The following is a 15,869-nucleotide window of genomic DNA, read 5'->3' on the forward strand; positions in this document are numbered from 1 at the left end:
TTAGTTAGCTCACCTAACTTAATTTTTAACAGTAACACTATTTTTACTTTTTTTTTTGTTATTTTTCTTTTCTTTCTTTTTTGTTTCTATTCTTTTATTTAATTATTTATTTTTTTGTTATTATTATTTTATTATGTTTTCTTTTTTTTATATATATATTATCAGAAGAAAAAAGTTATAAGGCCCAAAATAAAAATTTTTTCAAAACCTTTTGGTTATTGTTTCTTGATAACTTTTTATTTTCCGTTTTACGATAAAAAGTAATTTGTAGATAAATAGAATAAAGTTGTAGACACTCTAATTTGCTGCAAATAATGTTTTATAAAACTTTCTATATAATTCTGTATAATTCTGTATCACTTAATTTTTTTAGGGTGGCGGCTGGGGGACACGCGTACACAAACTTTACCTTAAGTGTAATATCTATCCCCCTAGACATAAAAAATAAAATTGCGTCCTCTAAAAAAATGCAACCTAAATGTAATTTTTCAAAGGACTAACTAAAAATTTAGCTGTTGTCTATTTTTGTAAATCACGAGTTGCAACTGCACCGTTAATGATAAGACTGCTTCAATTTTCCGCTATTCATTTTATCAGAAAAAGATACAAGCTTCTCTGAAGTTTCCTGGCGTTCTAAAGTAGGCCCTTGGGAACAATTTCATTTATTGAGTTTTCGTGTTGTTTAGAACATTTCAAGCTTGAATTAATGTAAAAACGGAGGCTCTGATTAACAAGCGTTTTAAATATTTATTTCTTTTCATCGCCTTTTTGCGATTTATTTTCTTTTTCTTATCGGTCTAAACTTTGATAATGTTGAATTTATGTAGGAAAAGAAGACGACCAATGGGTATTATTGGAAACTTCTAATATAATGGCTAATTAAACAACTTAATTTACTATAAACAACGCAAAAGAAGGAATTGACGAATTAAAGGATGGAAATCTACAGGAAAAGGTCAAATAGCAGATGAACTTGTAAAACAATTATACCTTTATTATTACTCTTGCTGGGCTCCATTTTTCCTCATAATATTTCAACGTGTGGTTCAACACAACATATGTGCAGCTTTTCCGCGTTGCTGCAAATAAGATAAAGATTGCCATGATGATCGTCAACATTCATCACGGATAAGCACATAATGAAAAAGAGTAGTGCTATATCATCAGCGAACGCCAAGCATTAATGCTTTTTATGATTTGATATGATGCATTAAATGATTTTATATGCACTATTCATAGATTTTAAACAGGCTTATGACAAAATTAATTGAAAAAAAAATATACGAAGCACAAAGGTAACTGAAAATACCAGAACAACTAATCAAGCTAATAAGAATGACCTTAAATATGACAACCAACGAAATAGTGTGAAACAGTCACAAATCGGAAGAGTTTGTAGTCAAAAAAAGACAAGGTGATCCTTTATCAACTGAGTTATTTAATCTAGTTTTGGGAATAAATGTAACGAACAACAGAATAGAAACGCAAGAAACGATCTACCGTAACGAGCATCAATGCATGGCCTACGCCGACGACCTTATACTGTTAGCAAAAACTAATAACGAATCAATGAAAATCATGAGAAGATTAGTCAGAGAGGCAAAAAATTTCGGACTAGAAATAAATGAAGAAAAGACGAAGTATATGGTGCTAGGCAACACAGAAAGAGAACCTGAAGATATGCTAAAGTTAAGAGCGTTCGATGGAAAAGAATATAAATTTAAAAGAGTAAAGCACTTTAGCATCTAGGTGTCATAATAGATGAAAAAGGACAAGAGCAAAATGAACTAAGGCACAGGATAGCTAAAGGTAACCGAAAGGTCGGCAGTTAAAAAAAAAATATTAAAGTCAAAGTACGTATCGAGAAATAGGATGAAAATCAGGATATACTAAACTGTAATAAGAGCAACAGTCACCTACGGATGTGAGACATGGGTACTAAACAAAACAAAAGAAGAAATGATAGAGAGGTGGGAACGCAAGGTACTTAGGACTATTTTGGGGGGGGGGGGGGGAATACGGCAGACAGTTGGCAAAGAAGAACCAATCAAGAATTAAGGATGCTTTACAAGGAACCAACTATAACACGATACACAAAGGCACAAAGAATCAGGTGGGCAGGTCATGTCGAGAGGATGGATAGGTCAAGAATGCCAAAGAAGGTACTGCTAAGAAGACCAGTTGGGACAAGGAGACGAGGTAGACCAAGAAAAAGATGGCACGAAAAGTTTCAGGAAGATATAGGATCGATGGAAATTACAGACTGGAAAGAGGAAGCGAAAAATAGGATACAGTGGATACAGAAACACAGTGCAGCAATTTTTACATAGACATTAAATAAAATTATATAATTTATATGACATTAGTAAATATTGTCATATGTATTATGTAAAATTGTAATTGTTAAGTTGTAAAGCTCTAGGCCTACAAGGCCTGTAGAGCATATTAAATAATAAATGATGCATTAATTAAATATTTCATTCTTTTTTTATACATTCTTAACATGTGTTACAGTTCAAGTTGATTCTCAGTTAGAGTTGACTCCAACTAGTTGGAGTCAACTCCAACTGAAACGAGCAGTAAAAGTTGATTTTAAAAATTTAAATCAACTTTTACTAGTTGGAGTTGACTCTTCCTGGATCGATTCAGTAAATGTTGATTATACGAGAATCTCAAGTGCATTTTTGATGAGTGTGCGTTTCTTTGTTTTGACCGTTTCAACTACTTATTAGTATAGTCTGTAACGTCGCCCCCGTTAGGTAAATTATTCTGATTCGATTTTTTGCACAAACTTACTCAAAGAAATACATCCGTATAACAATCCTTATAACAAATACACAGGATGTCACGCGGTACCGCGGTCGAAAAATTGTTTAACCAATTTCAGTAAAGTCAGTCAGTAAAGTGACTCTTTATCGAACGAGTCTGATATTACGAGCAGAGGAACAGACGCGTTCGATAAAGAGTATTGAGGTGGTGCGTACAAAATTGTATCGTCAATCATAAAAAACATTAACACTTACTTACAACTTTGAGGAAATTTTTTTAATTTTAGACGAAATAAAAAATTCGTATGAGAGTAATGACAGATGACTTTTGCATGATGGCCGGTTTTGATGTTTAATCGATAGTTATCAATATTGTATACCTACCTAATTACTAAATCTGTAAAGTTTTGATTTATTTTGTATGAATATAATTGCGAAACACTACAGAATTTTACTTTTTGACATAAATTTTATTAATAATAAGATAAATTTTGTACAATATTTTTAATAATTAAAGTAAATAAATTTTAATTTCACTCAAATAAATAATCGATTGCTGCCATTGACCACTTACATTCAATCTCGGTTAATTTGATTAATTATCGCGGCAGGTAAAGTAACATTCTTCTTTCAATACAACAAAGTGTTACTTTACTGCCGAAAATGAGGGCAAATGAGTACAATAATGAATGATTTTAGTGAAGTTTGGCGATAAACAATGATTTTAAACAAATTCGCAAAAATACATAATTTTTTCACTTCGTACAATTTTTTTTTTAATCCGTTGGGCCTTTTTTCTCTAAAATTGACTGTTGTCGAGTTATTAGCGACTTAAAATTTAAAAAACGCCAAAATAACCATTTTCAAGGTTTAATAACTCGGTTAAAGATAATTATTGTGAAAGTCTAGCGAGCGGCCGTGGAGTAACGGCATAATCGCTGGCCTCATACGCCAGTGCACGTGGGTTCGAGCCCTGCTAAAGACAAACCATTTTCATTTTCAATAATGACACGAGCTGTCTCACCGTGCCTCGGAGAGCTCGTTAAGCAGTCGGTCCGCCTGGGCTAGTGTACATCGACACTAGTTACTTGAAACAGGGTTAAAGATGTAATTGGCGCCGGAACTGTCCGAAAGGCAAAAATGCCATACGATATTATATATTATGAAAGTCTGAAACTAAAAAAAATCAAAGATTTAGTGTACATCGACACTAGTTACTTGAAACAGGGTTAAAGATGTAATTGGCGCCGGAACTGTCCGAAAGGCAAAAATGCCATACGATATTATATATTATGAAAGTCAGAAACTAAAAAAAATCAAAGATTAAAACTACCTCTATAAGATCCTGAAGAAATTTTTGTCATTATTTCATTAATAAGATATTATTTTTAATTGTCAACAATGAGCACTAACCGTGTATTGAGGCGGCCGTCAATGTGAGTGCGAGTGAGATTCACCATTGGACGGCTGGAATGGTGCAACTCTTTAGCACTCACCATTGACGGCCGCCTAATACGCACTTAGCATTGTTAATAATTAAAGATAAAGCTTAGTAATAAAATAGTGACAAAAATTTCTGCTGGATCTTGTAGAGGGGGCTATAAACTTTGATTTGGTCACTTTCTGACTTTCATATTAATGGATTTTAACCGAGTTATTAAGCCTTGAAAATGGCTATTTTCGCATTTTTCAAATTTTAAATCGCGTATAACTCGACAACAATCAATTTTAGAGAAAAATCACAAAATACCTTTTTTTGCTCAGTATAACCCAAATGATCTAAAAAAAAATTGTTCGAAGTGAAAAAATTATTTTTGTAAATTTGTCTAAAAAAAATTGTTTAAACAATTTATCGATCAAGGTACTGCCTGGCACCCAGTAGATTTGTTATAAGGACCTCTTTTTGAGTAAGTTTGTGCAAAAAATTCGAATCGGAGTAATTTACCTAACGGGGGTGACGATACAATCTAGACTAATTTGAACATATTCAGTAACATTTAATTTCTAGAATCGGCTGTTTGTGTGAATCAGAATCAACTTTTACTAAATGGCATTGGGAAGAGTATACTTTTCCTAGTTGGAGTCTACTTTTACTAGTAAATGTTGAATATAAATCTTCATTTTATATTTATAATCAACTTTTACTGAAACCAGACGTTAGAGTTGACTCCAACTAGTTGGAGTCAACTCCAACTGGATAATCAACTTGAACTGTAACATATGCATTGCCAATATTTTGTATGCGACTTTTAACAATGCTATCTATGCCCCTTTAATTTGTGCATTTGCTCTTATTTTTTGTGAATGGGACATATTATTGCTTCTGACTATTCTTTTGGTAATTGTTTTTCATTCGATATATTTTCGATTATTATCTGCATTCCTTCATGCATGCTATTTCCTTCATATTTAAACATCTCGGATAATTTTTGGTCGTTTCTTAGATTTTTGGTATTTGTTAAGCACTCTATAATATGTTTAACGTCTTCCCTAGTGTCAGGCATCTCCAAAGATATGATTTGGATTTGACTGTGTACTTGGATATTCTTCCTCGTTATTAAAGTTTACTTCCCGGTTTTCTTGTCCATTTAGAAAATGTTCGAAATGTTCCTTCCGTCTCTTTAAAATGTATTTTTTATTCATTAGACTTTTTCCATTGTGATACCTCATAAATAGATCTTTAGAATAGAATAGAATAGAAATATGCTTTATTGTCACTGAAAATTATCACCATCACCATCTCAACTTTTAATGTCACGAGTACTTAGAACTCAGATTCCCACCACTGACAAAATTCTAAAACCAAAATTATGTAATGCTAAAATAGTAATCAGCGATTTTCAGAAAAGACAAAACAGTCAAAAAGCTTATTATGATAGAGGGACAATAAATTTAAAACCGCTTAAAAATAATGAAAAAGTTTATATTAAAGATAAAAACAAATTGAGAGAAGGTCTTATCACACATAAATTAAGAGACAAAACCTACTCGATTAAATTAAGAGATTCTGGGTCAGAAATTGCAAGAAATAGACAATTTTTAGTTCGCATTCCTGCAACTTCTGACGATGAACATTCAGATAACGAATCTGAAACTAGTGAGTAACAAAATTTTGAAAGTGTCTCTGATAACCATTCTGATCATCACTCTCCAATAAACTTACCTCCACAAACCTCTTCAGGTCGAATTGTTAAAAAACCTGATAGACTAGATTTATAAGTAATTTTATTATAAAATAAAAGGGGGTAAAGGGTGAATGAAACAATTGTGGAAATTTATAAATGTTTATTTAAAGATTTGTTAAAGAAAGTTATGTTTATTTTGTCATTATAAAAAGAGGGGATGTGATGTATGCAAATAGGTAGTATTCGGAACGCACTCAAGTTGGTAATATTGTAAGAGTGACGTGACAGTGACAAGGACAGTGAAGCGGAAATAAAACCATTCTGAATCTAGACACGATAGATACAAGTTGTTTCATTATAACCTATCCTCCAAAGTTAACCTAGGAACCCTACCACGTGTTACATTATAACATTACAGACGGGATCGGTAAATAGACATCAAAAGTTGAATTTCTGGTGGAGTAGTCATGATGAGGCCTTGCTGGAAAGACATGCATGTGTTTACGAATTAAGCAAACAGTTTCTAAAATATACAAAGATGGAAGGGTTAATGGGTTGTTCTTCTGAGGCCAAACAGATATCTTATTGCTCTTTTTTGTAATTTGAAAATAACATCAAATTGGGCAGCTGTACTAGACCCCCAAAAAGGAAGACCATATCGAAGATAAGACTCGAATAAAGAAAAATATGTTATTTTAGAAGATGCTAAATTGAGTTCCTTCGAAACAGATCTTATGGCATAGCAGGCTGAGGCGAGTTTCTTACTTAACAAATCGATATGGAGGGACCATTTGAGGTTGCTGTCTAAAAGAATACCAAGAAATTTTACAGAATCAACGGTAGAGATCTGGCTGCTATTCACAAGCAGGGGTTGAAGAGCACCTTTATATGATAATGCTACCGTTTTATCCACGTTAAAGGAGAGTAAATTAGAGTCAGACCAGGTTTTTATCGTAAGAAGATCAGAAGTTATAGTTGCATGAAGAGTTGCAATAGTTGAGTTGAGTTGCTCCAAGTGATACTGGTATCATCAGCAAAAAGAAAAATTTTTCCATCGATTTTTAAATTAGTGATGTCATTTATAAAGATAAGGAAAAGTAGAGGACCCAATACTGAACCTTGTGGTACTCCACATACAATGTTTTTGAGACTAGAGTCAGTATCATTTGCTCTAACCAGTTGTTTCCTATTATCTAAGTAAGATTTGAACTAATTCAAAGAAATACCTCGAATTCCATAGTAATTAAGTTTTTTAATCAAAATGTTGTGATTTACACAATCAAAAGCTTTGGAATAGTCACAGAAAACAGTGGCAGTACAAAGATTATTTTTTAGTGCTTGGTAAACCTCGTCAAGTACAGAAAACATGGCATCAGTTGTACATTTATTAGTTAAGAAGCCGAACTGATTTTGTGATAAAATATTGTTATCAAAGAGAAAGGACATAAGTCGGGTTTTTATGAGCCTCTCAATAATTTTGGAGAGTACCGGTAGTAGGGCAATAGGTCTATAGTTGCAGGCATTAGATTTTTCGCCACCTTTATGAAGAGGAATAATAATGGCTGTCTTTAGGCACTCTGGAAATTTACCGTTTTCAAAGGAATCATTAATTAGTGACACGAGGAGTTCTAACACATTATCTGTGAGATTTGAGAAGATTTTTATGGATAATCCATCAGTACTACAAAATGATTTGCTTTTGATACTATTGATCGTTTGGATCAATTCAGATTTATAGATTGGTCTTATGAAGAATGAATTCGAGACAATTTCTGAATTAGGGAGATAGGAAATGGGATCTTTAACACAAAAATATCCTTCTATGGCGATACGCTTGATTTAATATTTTTTTAATTGCTAATTTTAAATATTAATTTTTTTTCTAAACGAAAATAATATGGGTTATTTAAAATTCACATGTGTTTTGTTCCTAAAATACAAAACCAGATTGTATAAAATTAATGTTTTTTTCAGGTAAATACAAATTGCCAGATTGGCCACGCTCTTTATGTCAACTTGAAAGGAGCTTTTAAAATGCCAGATTTAGTCATTTATCGCCTTTTCTAGCCATACATGATGACATAATAGTTTTGTGGTCTCGATCAGTATAGTCACAGCGGGCAACCGGGACAGTTCATTCACACCCTCGCAAAAATAACAAATCCTTACGAGATATAAACGAAGCACGCTTGTTTACCCAAAATAAATAAATATATTACTGTTCGTTGTTTTTACACTTATTTTAATTTAAGTTAATTGATTCCGTCAACACACCAACGGAACACTTCCTTTTCATTTTTTGCCCTTGGATGCAGATTTCTTCTTATATCTCTATTTTGGTAATTTTCCTTAATTTCCTCCAGTTTTCAATATCTTCTGGGCTTTTCTCTTAATATTCTTTAGTTATTTTTCGTTGTTCAGTGTACTCACTTTCAGGTCTTTTGATCCTAATTTCAGCATTCTTAGTTTTAATTTACTTTCCTTCTCCAAATATGTTCTACATTCGTTATCGAACCATGTTTTCAATGTGTGCTAAAGGGCCTAGCCGGGTAAGATGATGAAAAGTGCCCCCAACGCGATTCGAATTCCATATAGGTCACCATTTAGCATATATAGTGAAACTAACTTTCTGAAAATTTTAGCCCCCTAGGTGGTCATGTGACCCACCTAGAGCCTAATTAGGCTGTTTATGTTTTTATTTTTTATCTCAGCCGCATCGAGAACTAGCGAAAAACTTTAAATAAAAAAGTTGTAAGCTTTAAAAAGTTCTATCCAAAAAAATTTATTTTTTTAATTTTTGGCGGGAAATTTAAATTTTACGACGATTTTAAAATTTTAAATTATTATAAAAAAATAACTAAGACATTCGTTTTCACGAAAAAAATATATAACGTGTATTTTTGCATTATATTTCACCCAGAATTTTTTCAAATTTTTAAATTTGGTGAAACGCACCTTTAAAAATAAAAAACCGCATTTTTTCGGTTTTTTTTTTCGTTTTTTGATACAATTTTATACATATTTTTCAAAAAAGGTAAAACCGTCACTAGAATAGGTAAAACACTGAAAAATAATTGGGCTTTTCTTAATAAAAATTTTTTGTAATGCCATCCATTTTCAAGATACAGGGCGTTGAAGAAAACAAAATTTTACACATTTTTTACGATTTTGCCGAAACTACTGGCAACATTGTAATAAAATTTGGCAAGTTATAAGAGGTAGTTGTTCTGCACTTTTTGACATACAACTAAGAATTTTATATTTATCATTGGCGCGTATACGGGTAATGGTCTGAACTTTTTAAAGAAAAAAAATAGTACGCCACTGACATATTTCAAATTAACAATCCTTTTTCAATTCCTCGTTCAATTTGTGACAAATAATCTATCTTCCGCTTTTTTCATACGATGCGCCATTTTTATTCAAAAAATAAAACATCTTAACCCTTACAAAGTATTCGAACTTCTATTAGTACATAGTTTCTACTCGTACATCTACATACATAAACTCATACATCCATTATGATAAAAACTAATTCGAATACTTTGGAAGCGTAAAAATGATACGATAGCTTTTTATCGCAAATTGAATGAGGAATTCAAAAATGATTGTTATTTTGAAATATGTCAGTGGCGTACTATCTTTTTTTCTTTGAAAAATTCAGACCATTACCCCTAAGCGCGCCAATGATGAATATCAAATCCTTAATTGTATGTCAAAACATGCACAATAACTACCTCTTAAAACCCGCTAAGTTTTATTACAATGTTGCCAGTAGTTTCGGCAAAATCGTAAAAAATGTGTAAAATTTTGTTTTCTTCAACGCCCTGTATCTTGAAAATGGATGGCGTTACAAAAAATTTTTATTGCAAACCCCAATTATTTTGAAATTTTTTACCTACTCCAGTGACGGAGTTACCTTTTTTGAAAAATATGTATAAAATTGTATCAAAAAACGAAAAAAAAACCGAAAAAATGCGGTTTTTTATTTTTAAAGGTGCGTTTCACCAATTTTAAAAATTTGAAAAAATTTAGGGTGAAATATTATGCAAAAATACACGTTATATATTTTTTTCGTGAAAACGAATGTCTTAGTTATTTTTTATACTCATTTAAAATTTTAAAATAGTTCTAAAATTTAAAATTCCCGCCAAAAATTAAAAAAAAAATTTCGCACGGAACTTTTTAAATATTACAAATTTTTTATTCAAACTATTCAAAAATGATTGTTAATTTGAAGAATGTCAGTGGCGTACTATCTTTTCTCTTTAAAAAGTTCAGACCATTACCCGTATGCGCGCCAATGATAAATATAAAATTCTTAATTGTATGTCAAAAAGTGCAGAACAACTACCTCTTAAAACTTGCCAAATTTTATTACAATGTTGCCAGTAGTTTCTGCAAAATCGTAAAAAATGTGTAAAATTTTGTTTTCTTCAACGCCCTGTATCTTGAAAATGGATGGCATTACAAAAATTTTTTATTAAGCAAACCCCAATTATTTTTCAGTTTTTTATCTATTCTAGTGACGGTATTACCTTTTTTTAAAAATATGTATAAAATTATATCAAAAAACGGAAAATAACCGAAAATATGCGGTTTTTTATTTTTAAAGGTGAGTTTCACCAATTTTAAAATTTTGAAAAAATTCTGGATAAAATATTATGCAAAAATACACGTTATATATTTTTTTCGTAAAAACGAATGTTTTAGTTATTTTTTTATAATCATTTAAAATTTTAAAATCGTCCTAAAATTTAAATTTCCCGCCAAAATTTAAAAAAATAAATTTTTTTGGATAGAACTTTTTAAAGCTTACAACTTTTTTATTTAAAGTTTTTCGCTATTTCTCGATGCGGCTGAGATAAAAAATAAAAACTTAAAAAGCCTAATTAGGCTCTAGGTGGGTCACATGACCACCTAGGGGGCTAAAAATTTCAGAAAGTTAGTTTCACTATATATGCTAAACGGTGACCTATATGGAATTCGAATCGAGTTGGGGGCACTTTTCATCATCTTACCCGGCTAGGCCCTTTGTTCTCTACTGTTTTTGGCTGACTTTACAATAGCTCTCTTAATTATTCCCCACGATTGTTCTGGAGTCCCTTCTTCTTGGTTGGTTTTGTTCACCTCGTTGAATGCTTGTTCAAAATTTCTTTTGTCATTTTCTGTCATTAATCTTGTAGCCCTATTCATTCTTCATTTTTCTTTGATTACGTTCTTCAGAGCTAGTAAGATCTGTTTCATTCTGGCTTCTACAATAAAGTAGCCAGATTTTGCGTCCGGTCCTCTGTATGTCGTGTTGGTAATACACTTTTCTTCATACGTTTCAACATTAATTCAAGTAGCGAACCAAACAATTTAAACCAGTGATTCCCAAAGTGATCCAGGTGGACCCCCAAGGGTCCAAGAGGGACTCAACGGGGGTCTACGTTGGCGTGAATTAAAAATGGGGGTTCACAAGTTGCAAGTGGGGGTCCACGAAAATTTTATAGCAATTTGGTATTTATTTAAAAAAAATTGCATTTTTTTATTGTAAAATATCAATGGAAAAAATAATATTTTAATAGTAGTGACCCAAAAATGTTATTATAATCCATCATAACAAGTTATTTTGATTAAAAACAAGTTGTTGATCAAATTTTAGCGTAGAAAACGTTAAAATACTGTTTTTTACATTTTCCTCCATTCCCAAAACACTTGTCTTTCGATTTGACTGAAAATTTGCCCACAGATAGCCAAAACACAGGACTTTAAGTGGTTAAAAGAATTTGTATCGTTTTACAATACAAAAAAAAATACGTGGAATAATATCAGAGTCAAAAATATAGGCGTCTACTGTAAGTACAATTAATTCGGAAAATATCGACCATACGAAAAAAATGGTTAAGAAAATTATGATAATTATTGTAAACACAATGTATTTGGATCAATTTCAGTTCCTACCATTTTTGTCGAAAAGTTGAGAATTGCGGAGATATTGAACAAAAACCACTGCTATCAAATCAATCAGGGCTTATGCTCGCGCCTTTACTGCATACGTAGGTACTGCATGCAATATTTCAGGTAATATTGATTTTAGCAAAAACATGAAAGAGATCAAAATTGTATAAAATTTAATTCTCTCCATGCTTGTATAGGTATTTACACATTCATTACATCTACATACATTTTTGTTATAAAAGTAATAATAAACGAGATAATTCAATAATTATGCTGTAACTGTCACTTTTTCCCCCATAACTCGGAAAATATCGACGGCACAAAAAAATTTATAATAGAATAAATTATACGAAATCATATTTTCCGCAACTTCAGTCCTTACACTTGTTGTCGAAAAGTTAAATAAGGCGGAGATATTGAGCAAAAACGCTTCTCCTTTATTCGCGAGTTTAAATTTACACTATTGACCCCCTTAAGATTAGAAAAATAGAATCTTGCTTGGATAACTCGGCATGCAAGATCAAATGCTAACCCGACTGTACTATATAATTTTGACTCTTTATTGCATGTAACTTTTCTTGTACTGTAAAACTATACAAATTCTTTTAACCATTAAAGTCCTGTGTTTTGGCTATCTGTGGGCAAATTTTCAGCCAAATAGAAGAACATGTATTTTCGGAATGGAGGAAAATGGAAAAAACAATATTTTAACGTTTTCTAACGTTTGATCAACAACGTGTTTTAAAACAAAAAAACTTGTTATAATGCCTAATAATCACATTTTGGACAACCCTTCTATTAAAACATTATTTTTTCAAAAGACTAAGTTTTCACTCTAATGGCATATAAAACAACATAATGTTACTCTACTTCCCACCAGAATGAAAACAATGGGAACCTTCTCTGGTTACACCTCCGAGGCTTCTACAATTTGCAAGCCATACGGATGCTGAGACTAAGGAAGATGAAGGAATTTTACAATTTCTCTGATTAGACTAGAATATGATGCGGCTGTATTTTCGTTTTGCAACGAAATTAAGGGTGATTATTCATTTTTGATTATTTTTTCAATTGATAATTTACGATAAAAAATGTAAATTTGTTTAAATAGATTCCAAATCTCTGTAAAATCGATTAAAATCATATTTTGAGAAAAGAAAAAAGACGAAAAAGACCTTTAATGTCTTATTTTTACGCCCCCTCCCCCCCATGTTTTTCGTTGGTCATTGGTCATCAAGTATGGTAAAAATGTAGCAGCAGGGGTTCCACCGAAACCAGTATATTTTTTAAAGTGGTCTACGAGAAAAAATAGTTTGGGAACCTCTGATTTAAACTATATAATTTTTTTAATAAAACATAACTATACTTACCTAAAGCTTCTAGATCTTCCTTTGGTCCTATTCCAGACAACATAAGTAATTGAGGAGAATTTAAAGCTCCTGCAGACAAAATAACTTCCTTTGTTGCATAAACTTTGTGTCTAATTCCATTATGGGAATATTCAACGCCGTAAGCAGCGTTATCTTTAATGAGAACTTTGGTAACTTTGGACTTTGTTTGTATTTTAAGGTTTTTTCTGTTGCGTATTGGTCTTAGGTAGGCTTTTTCGGCACTGTCTCGTCTACCATTTCTAGTTGTTGCTTGTACATAAGATACCTAAAAAAATATTTATATGCATATTAGAATATTAAATAGTATTACACATTATGTCATTATTGCAAACGTCTGTTTATAGTATTATAGAGAACCTATTAATAAATCCTACAGTTATAAATTTTTTTTCTATTCTCATACTATAATAATATCAATTATGATGTCACTACCTGTACCGATCATAATGAACTTCATTATGATATAGATTTTCATTAAGATGAAGATTTTTAACCAATAGAATGCGATTTGGTATTCGCGATAAAGGTGGTACACGCGCAGTGGCCAATGGCGAGTCAAATACATACGCTTTGACAGTTCTCAATATGTAAACAAACCGTCAAACTGACAAACTACTGAATTTATTTGTGTTACAAAATTAATAAATTTGAATATATTTTTTGTTGTGAATTATCATAGAAAAAATAGTGTATACAACTTACATTTAATTATTATTATGAAGCTCGTACTCTATATGAAACTCGCCGCATATGGCTCGTTTCGTAACCCTCATACTCGCTTCATAATGACCATCATTAAATGCTCGTTGAATAATATACTAATTTTCTACGACCGTTTAATATCATGCTCATTATTCGCTATTTTTTCATAGATAATAGCACCCATTACTGTACCCGTGAGTAATAATTCATTACTCACGGGCTGAGGTTACTCACGGGCCATTACTCACGGGCTGAAGTTAGATTCAAGTGACGCATCCCACTTTTAATATTAATCGTATATAAACTGCAAATAAAATTACTAAAGTTGTTTATTTAATACAATAATTATTGTAATTTATATCAATAATTAACACAAACCAAATTCTTTTTCAATAATATTCTTAAGACCAATACAAACCGAAATACGGCATGTTAAAGGTTAGCTTTTTTCGTCAAATGAATAATTTAAAATATTCAAAGCCAAATAATGGGAAAAATTTACTTTTTTAAAGAAAAACTTAAATAATCCTTTTTGAAGTATACAATTAGACCTTTCAAGAAAAAATTATAAAAAGTTTTCATCATGAAAATTAAGCATCTTATAATCAAAAAAATATCGGTACCTGCTTTTTTCTACAAAAAAATCAGTGAAAATAACCCCCTAACTACCTTCCTAATTCAAAATTGGTCTTCACCTTTCTGTAGTTCCTTTTATATTTATATTATCAATACACTCAAATACACTCAAGGAGCTTGACTTATTTAAAATGCCTAATTTTGGAAAAATTGGAGTTTAGAAAAGTTGGATTTTTTGCAATTTGGTATTTTTCACTATTTACTTCAAAATATCTCCGAAAATACTGAAGATACGAAAAAAATTATAAACTACTAAATTATAGCTTTTTTAATGACTAAAATTATCTTGTGCATAGATTTTCATTACAGTAAATAGTTAGCCAGATATAGCTGTTTAAAACCTCTATTTGCCAGCAAACATCCCCTTATTCGAGCCCTTTAAACCCGCCCCAAATAAAAACTAAGGGCTCTTACGGAATTTAATTTACACAGTCTTATAGTTTTTTAAAAATCCTACAAAATTATTTTTGAAGAAACTTTTTATCACCAAAAATATATAGAATATTTTTCGAAATATTCTCAAAAAACCGATTTTAAAAAGTCGAAAAAGTCGATTTTTTCGTCGAAAAACTATTATTTTCAAGCGAGAATAACTCGAAAAATATTAGTTTTACGAAGAAAATGTAAAAAACATTTTTTTCTTAGAATCAGTTTTTCCATCGAATTGTATGGTTAAAATGTAATAAAAAATTCCCACCCCCGAGATGGGGTAGCAACCACCCCCAATGTTTTAGCGTATGATAGCGGCATGATATAGAAAATGATCCTTGGACTATTCCCTACCTTCTGTGAAAATTTCAAATAAATCCATTCTGGACGAAAAAATTGAGAGCCAAAATGCTTCATCTCCTCAATCGACTATTGGGGCCGACCGACCGGTTCTGTCCCGTCATACAGATGACCGACTATAATATCTTTTATTTATATTCAATTTAGAATGTGTGTACTGATTTTCAGCCTTAGTAAATGGATTTAATTACTTTCGTAGGAAAGCTACTTTGACACCTTCTCAGTAACCCCTGTTCTAAGTTTCGCTTGACCGACCGCAGTATGTTTCTCTACACACTCACAGTAATCTAGCTTTAGTAAATTTAAAGAGATTTTTCAGCGCTGTCTCTTGGTCTATAATTCTCCATGTGACTTTCTCTTGCACCGGGCCGTATACTGTTCTCAGTATCTTTCTATCCAAGATATTCATTATATTTTCTTAAGTTTTATTTATAGCCTAGTGTTCGATGGCATAAAGGATTATGGATTGAACCATTGTTGGAAATAGTACCAATTTAATCATCTAGATCAGCGGT

The 15,869-nt window shown here is 31.6% G+C and overlaps 2 protein-coding genes across 3 annotated transcripts in view; one reads left to right on the forward strand and one right to left on the reverse strand.

Annotated features, from left to right (window-relative positions):
• LOC114339236 (protein NDRG3) overlaps positions 1–15,869 on the forward strand; it is a 658,690-nt gene that overhangs the window by 274,964 nt on the left and 367,857 nt on the right. The gene's annotated exons all lie outside the window — the stretch shown is intronic.
• LOC126891992 (glucose dehydrogenase [FAD, quinone]-like) overlaps positions 1–15,869 on the reverse strand; it is a 106,723-nt gene that overhangs the window by 43,268 nt on the left and 47,586 nt on the right. For both annotated transcript variants that reach the window (XM_050661370.1, XM_050661369.1), the window contains exon 5: positions 13,207–13,492. In XM_050661370.1, the coding sequence (XP_050517327.1) occupies positions 13,207–13,492 (286 nt within the window). The remainder of the gene's footprint in view (positions 1–13,206; positions 13,493–15,869) is intronic.

This window comes from Diabrotica virgifera, chromosome 9 (assembly GCF_917563875.1).
Source record: "Diabrotica virgifera virgifera chromosome 9, PGI_DIABVI_V3a".
Lineage (NCBI taxonomy): Eukaryota > Metazoa > Arthropoda > Insecta > Coleoptera > Chrysomelidae > Diabrotica > Diabrotica virgifera.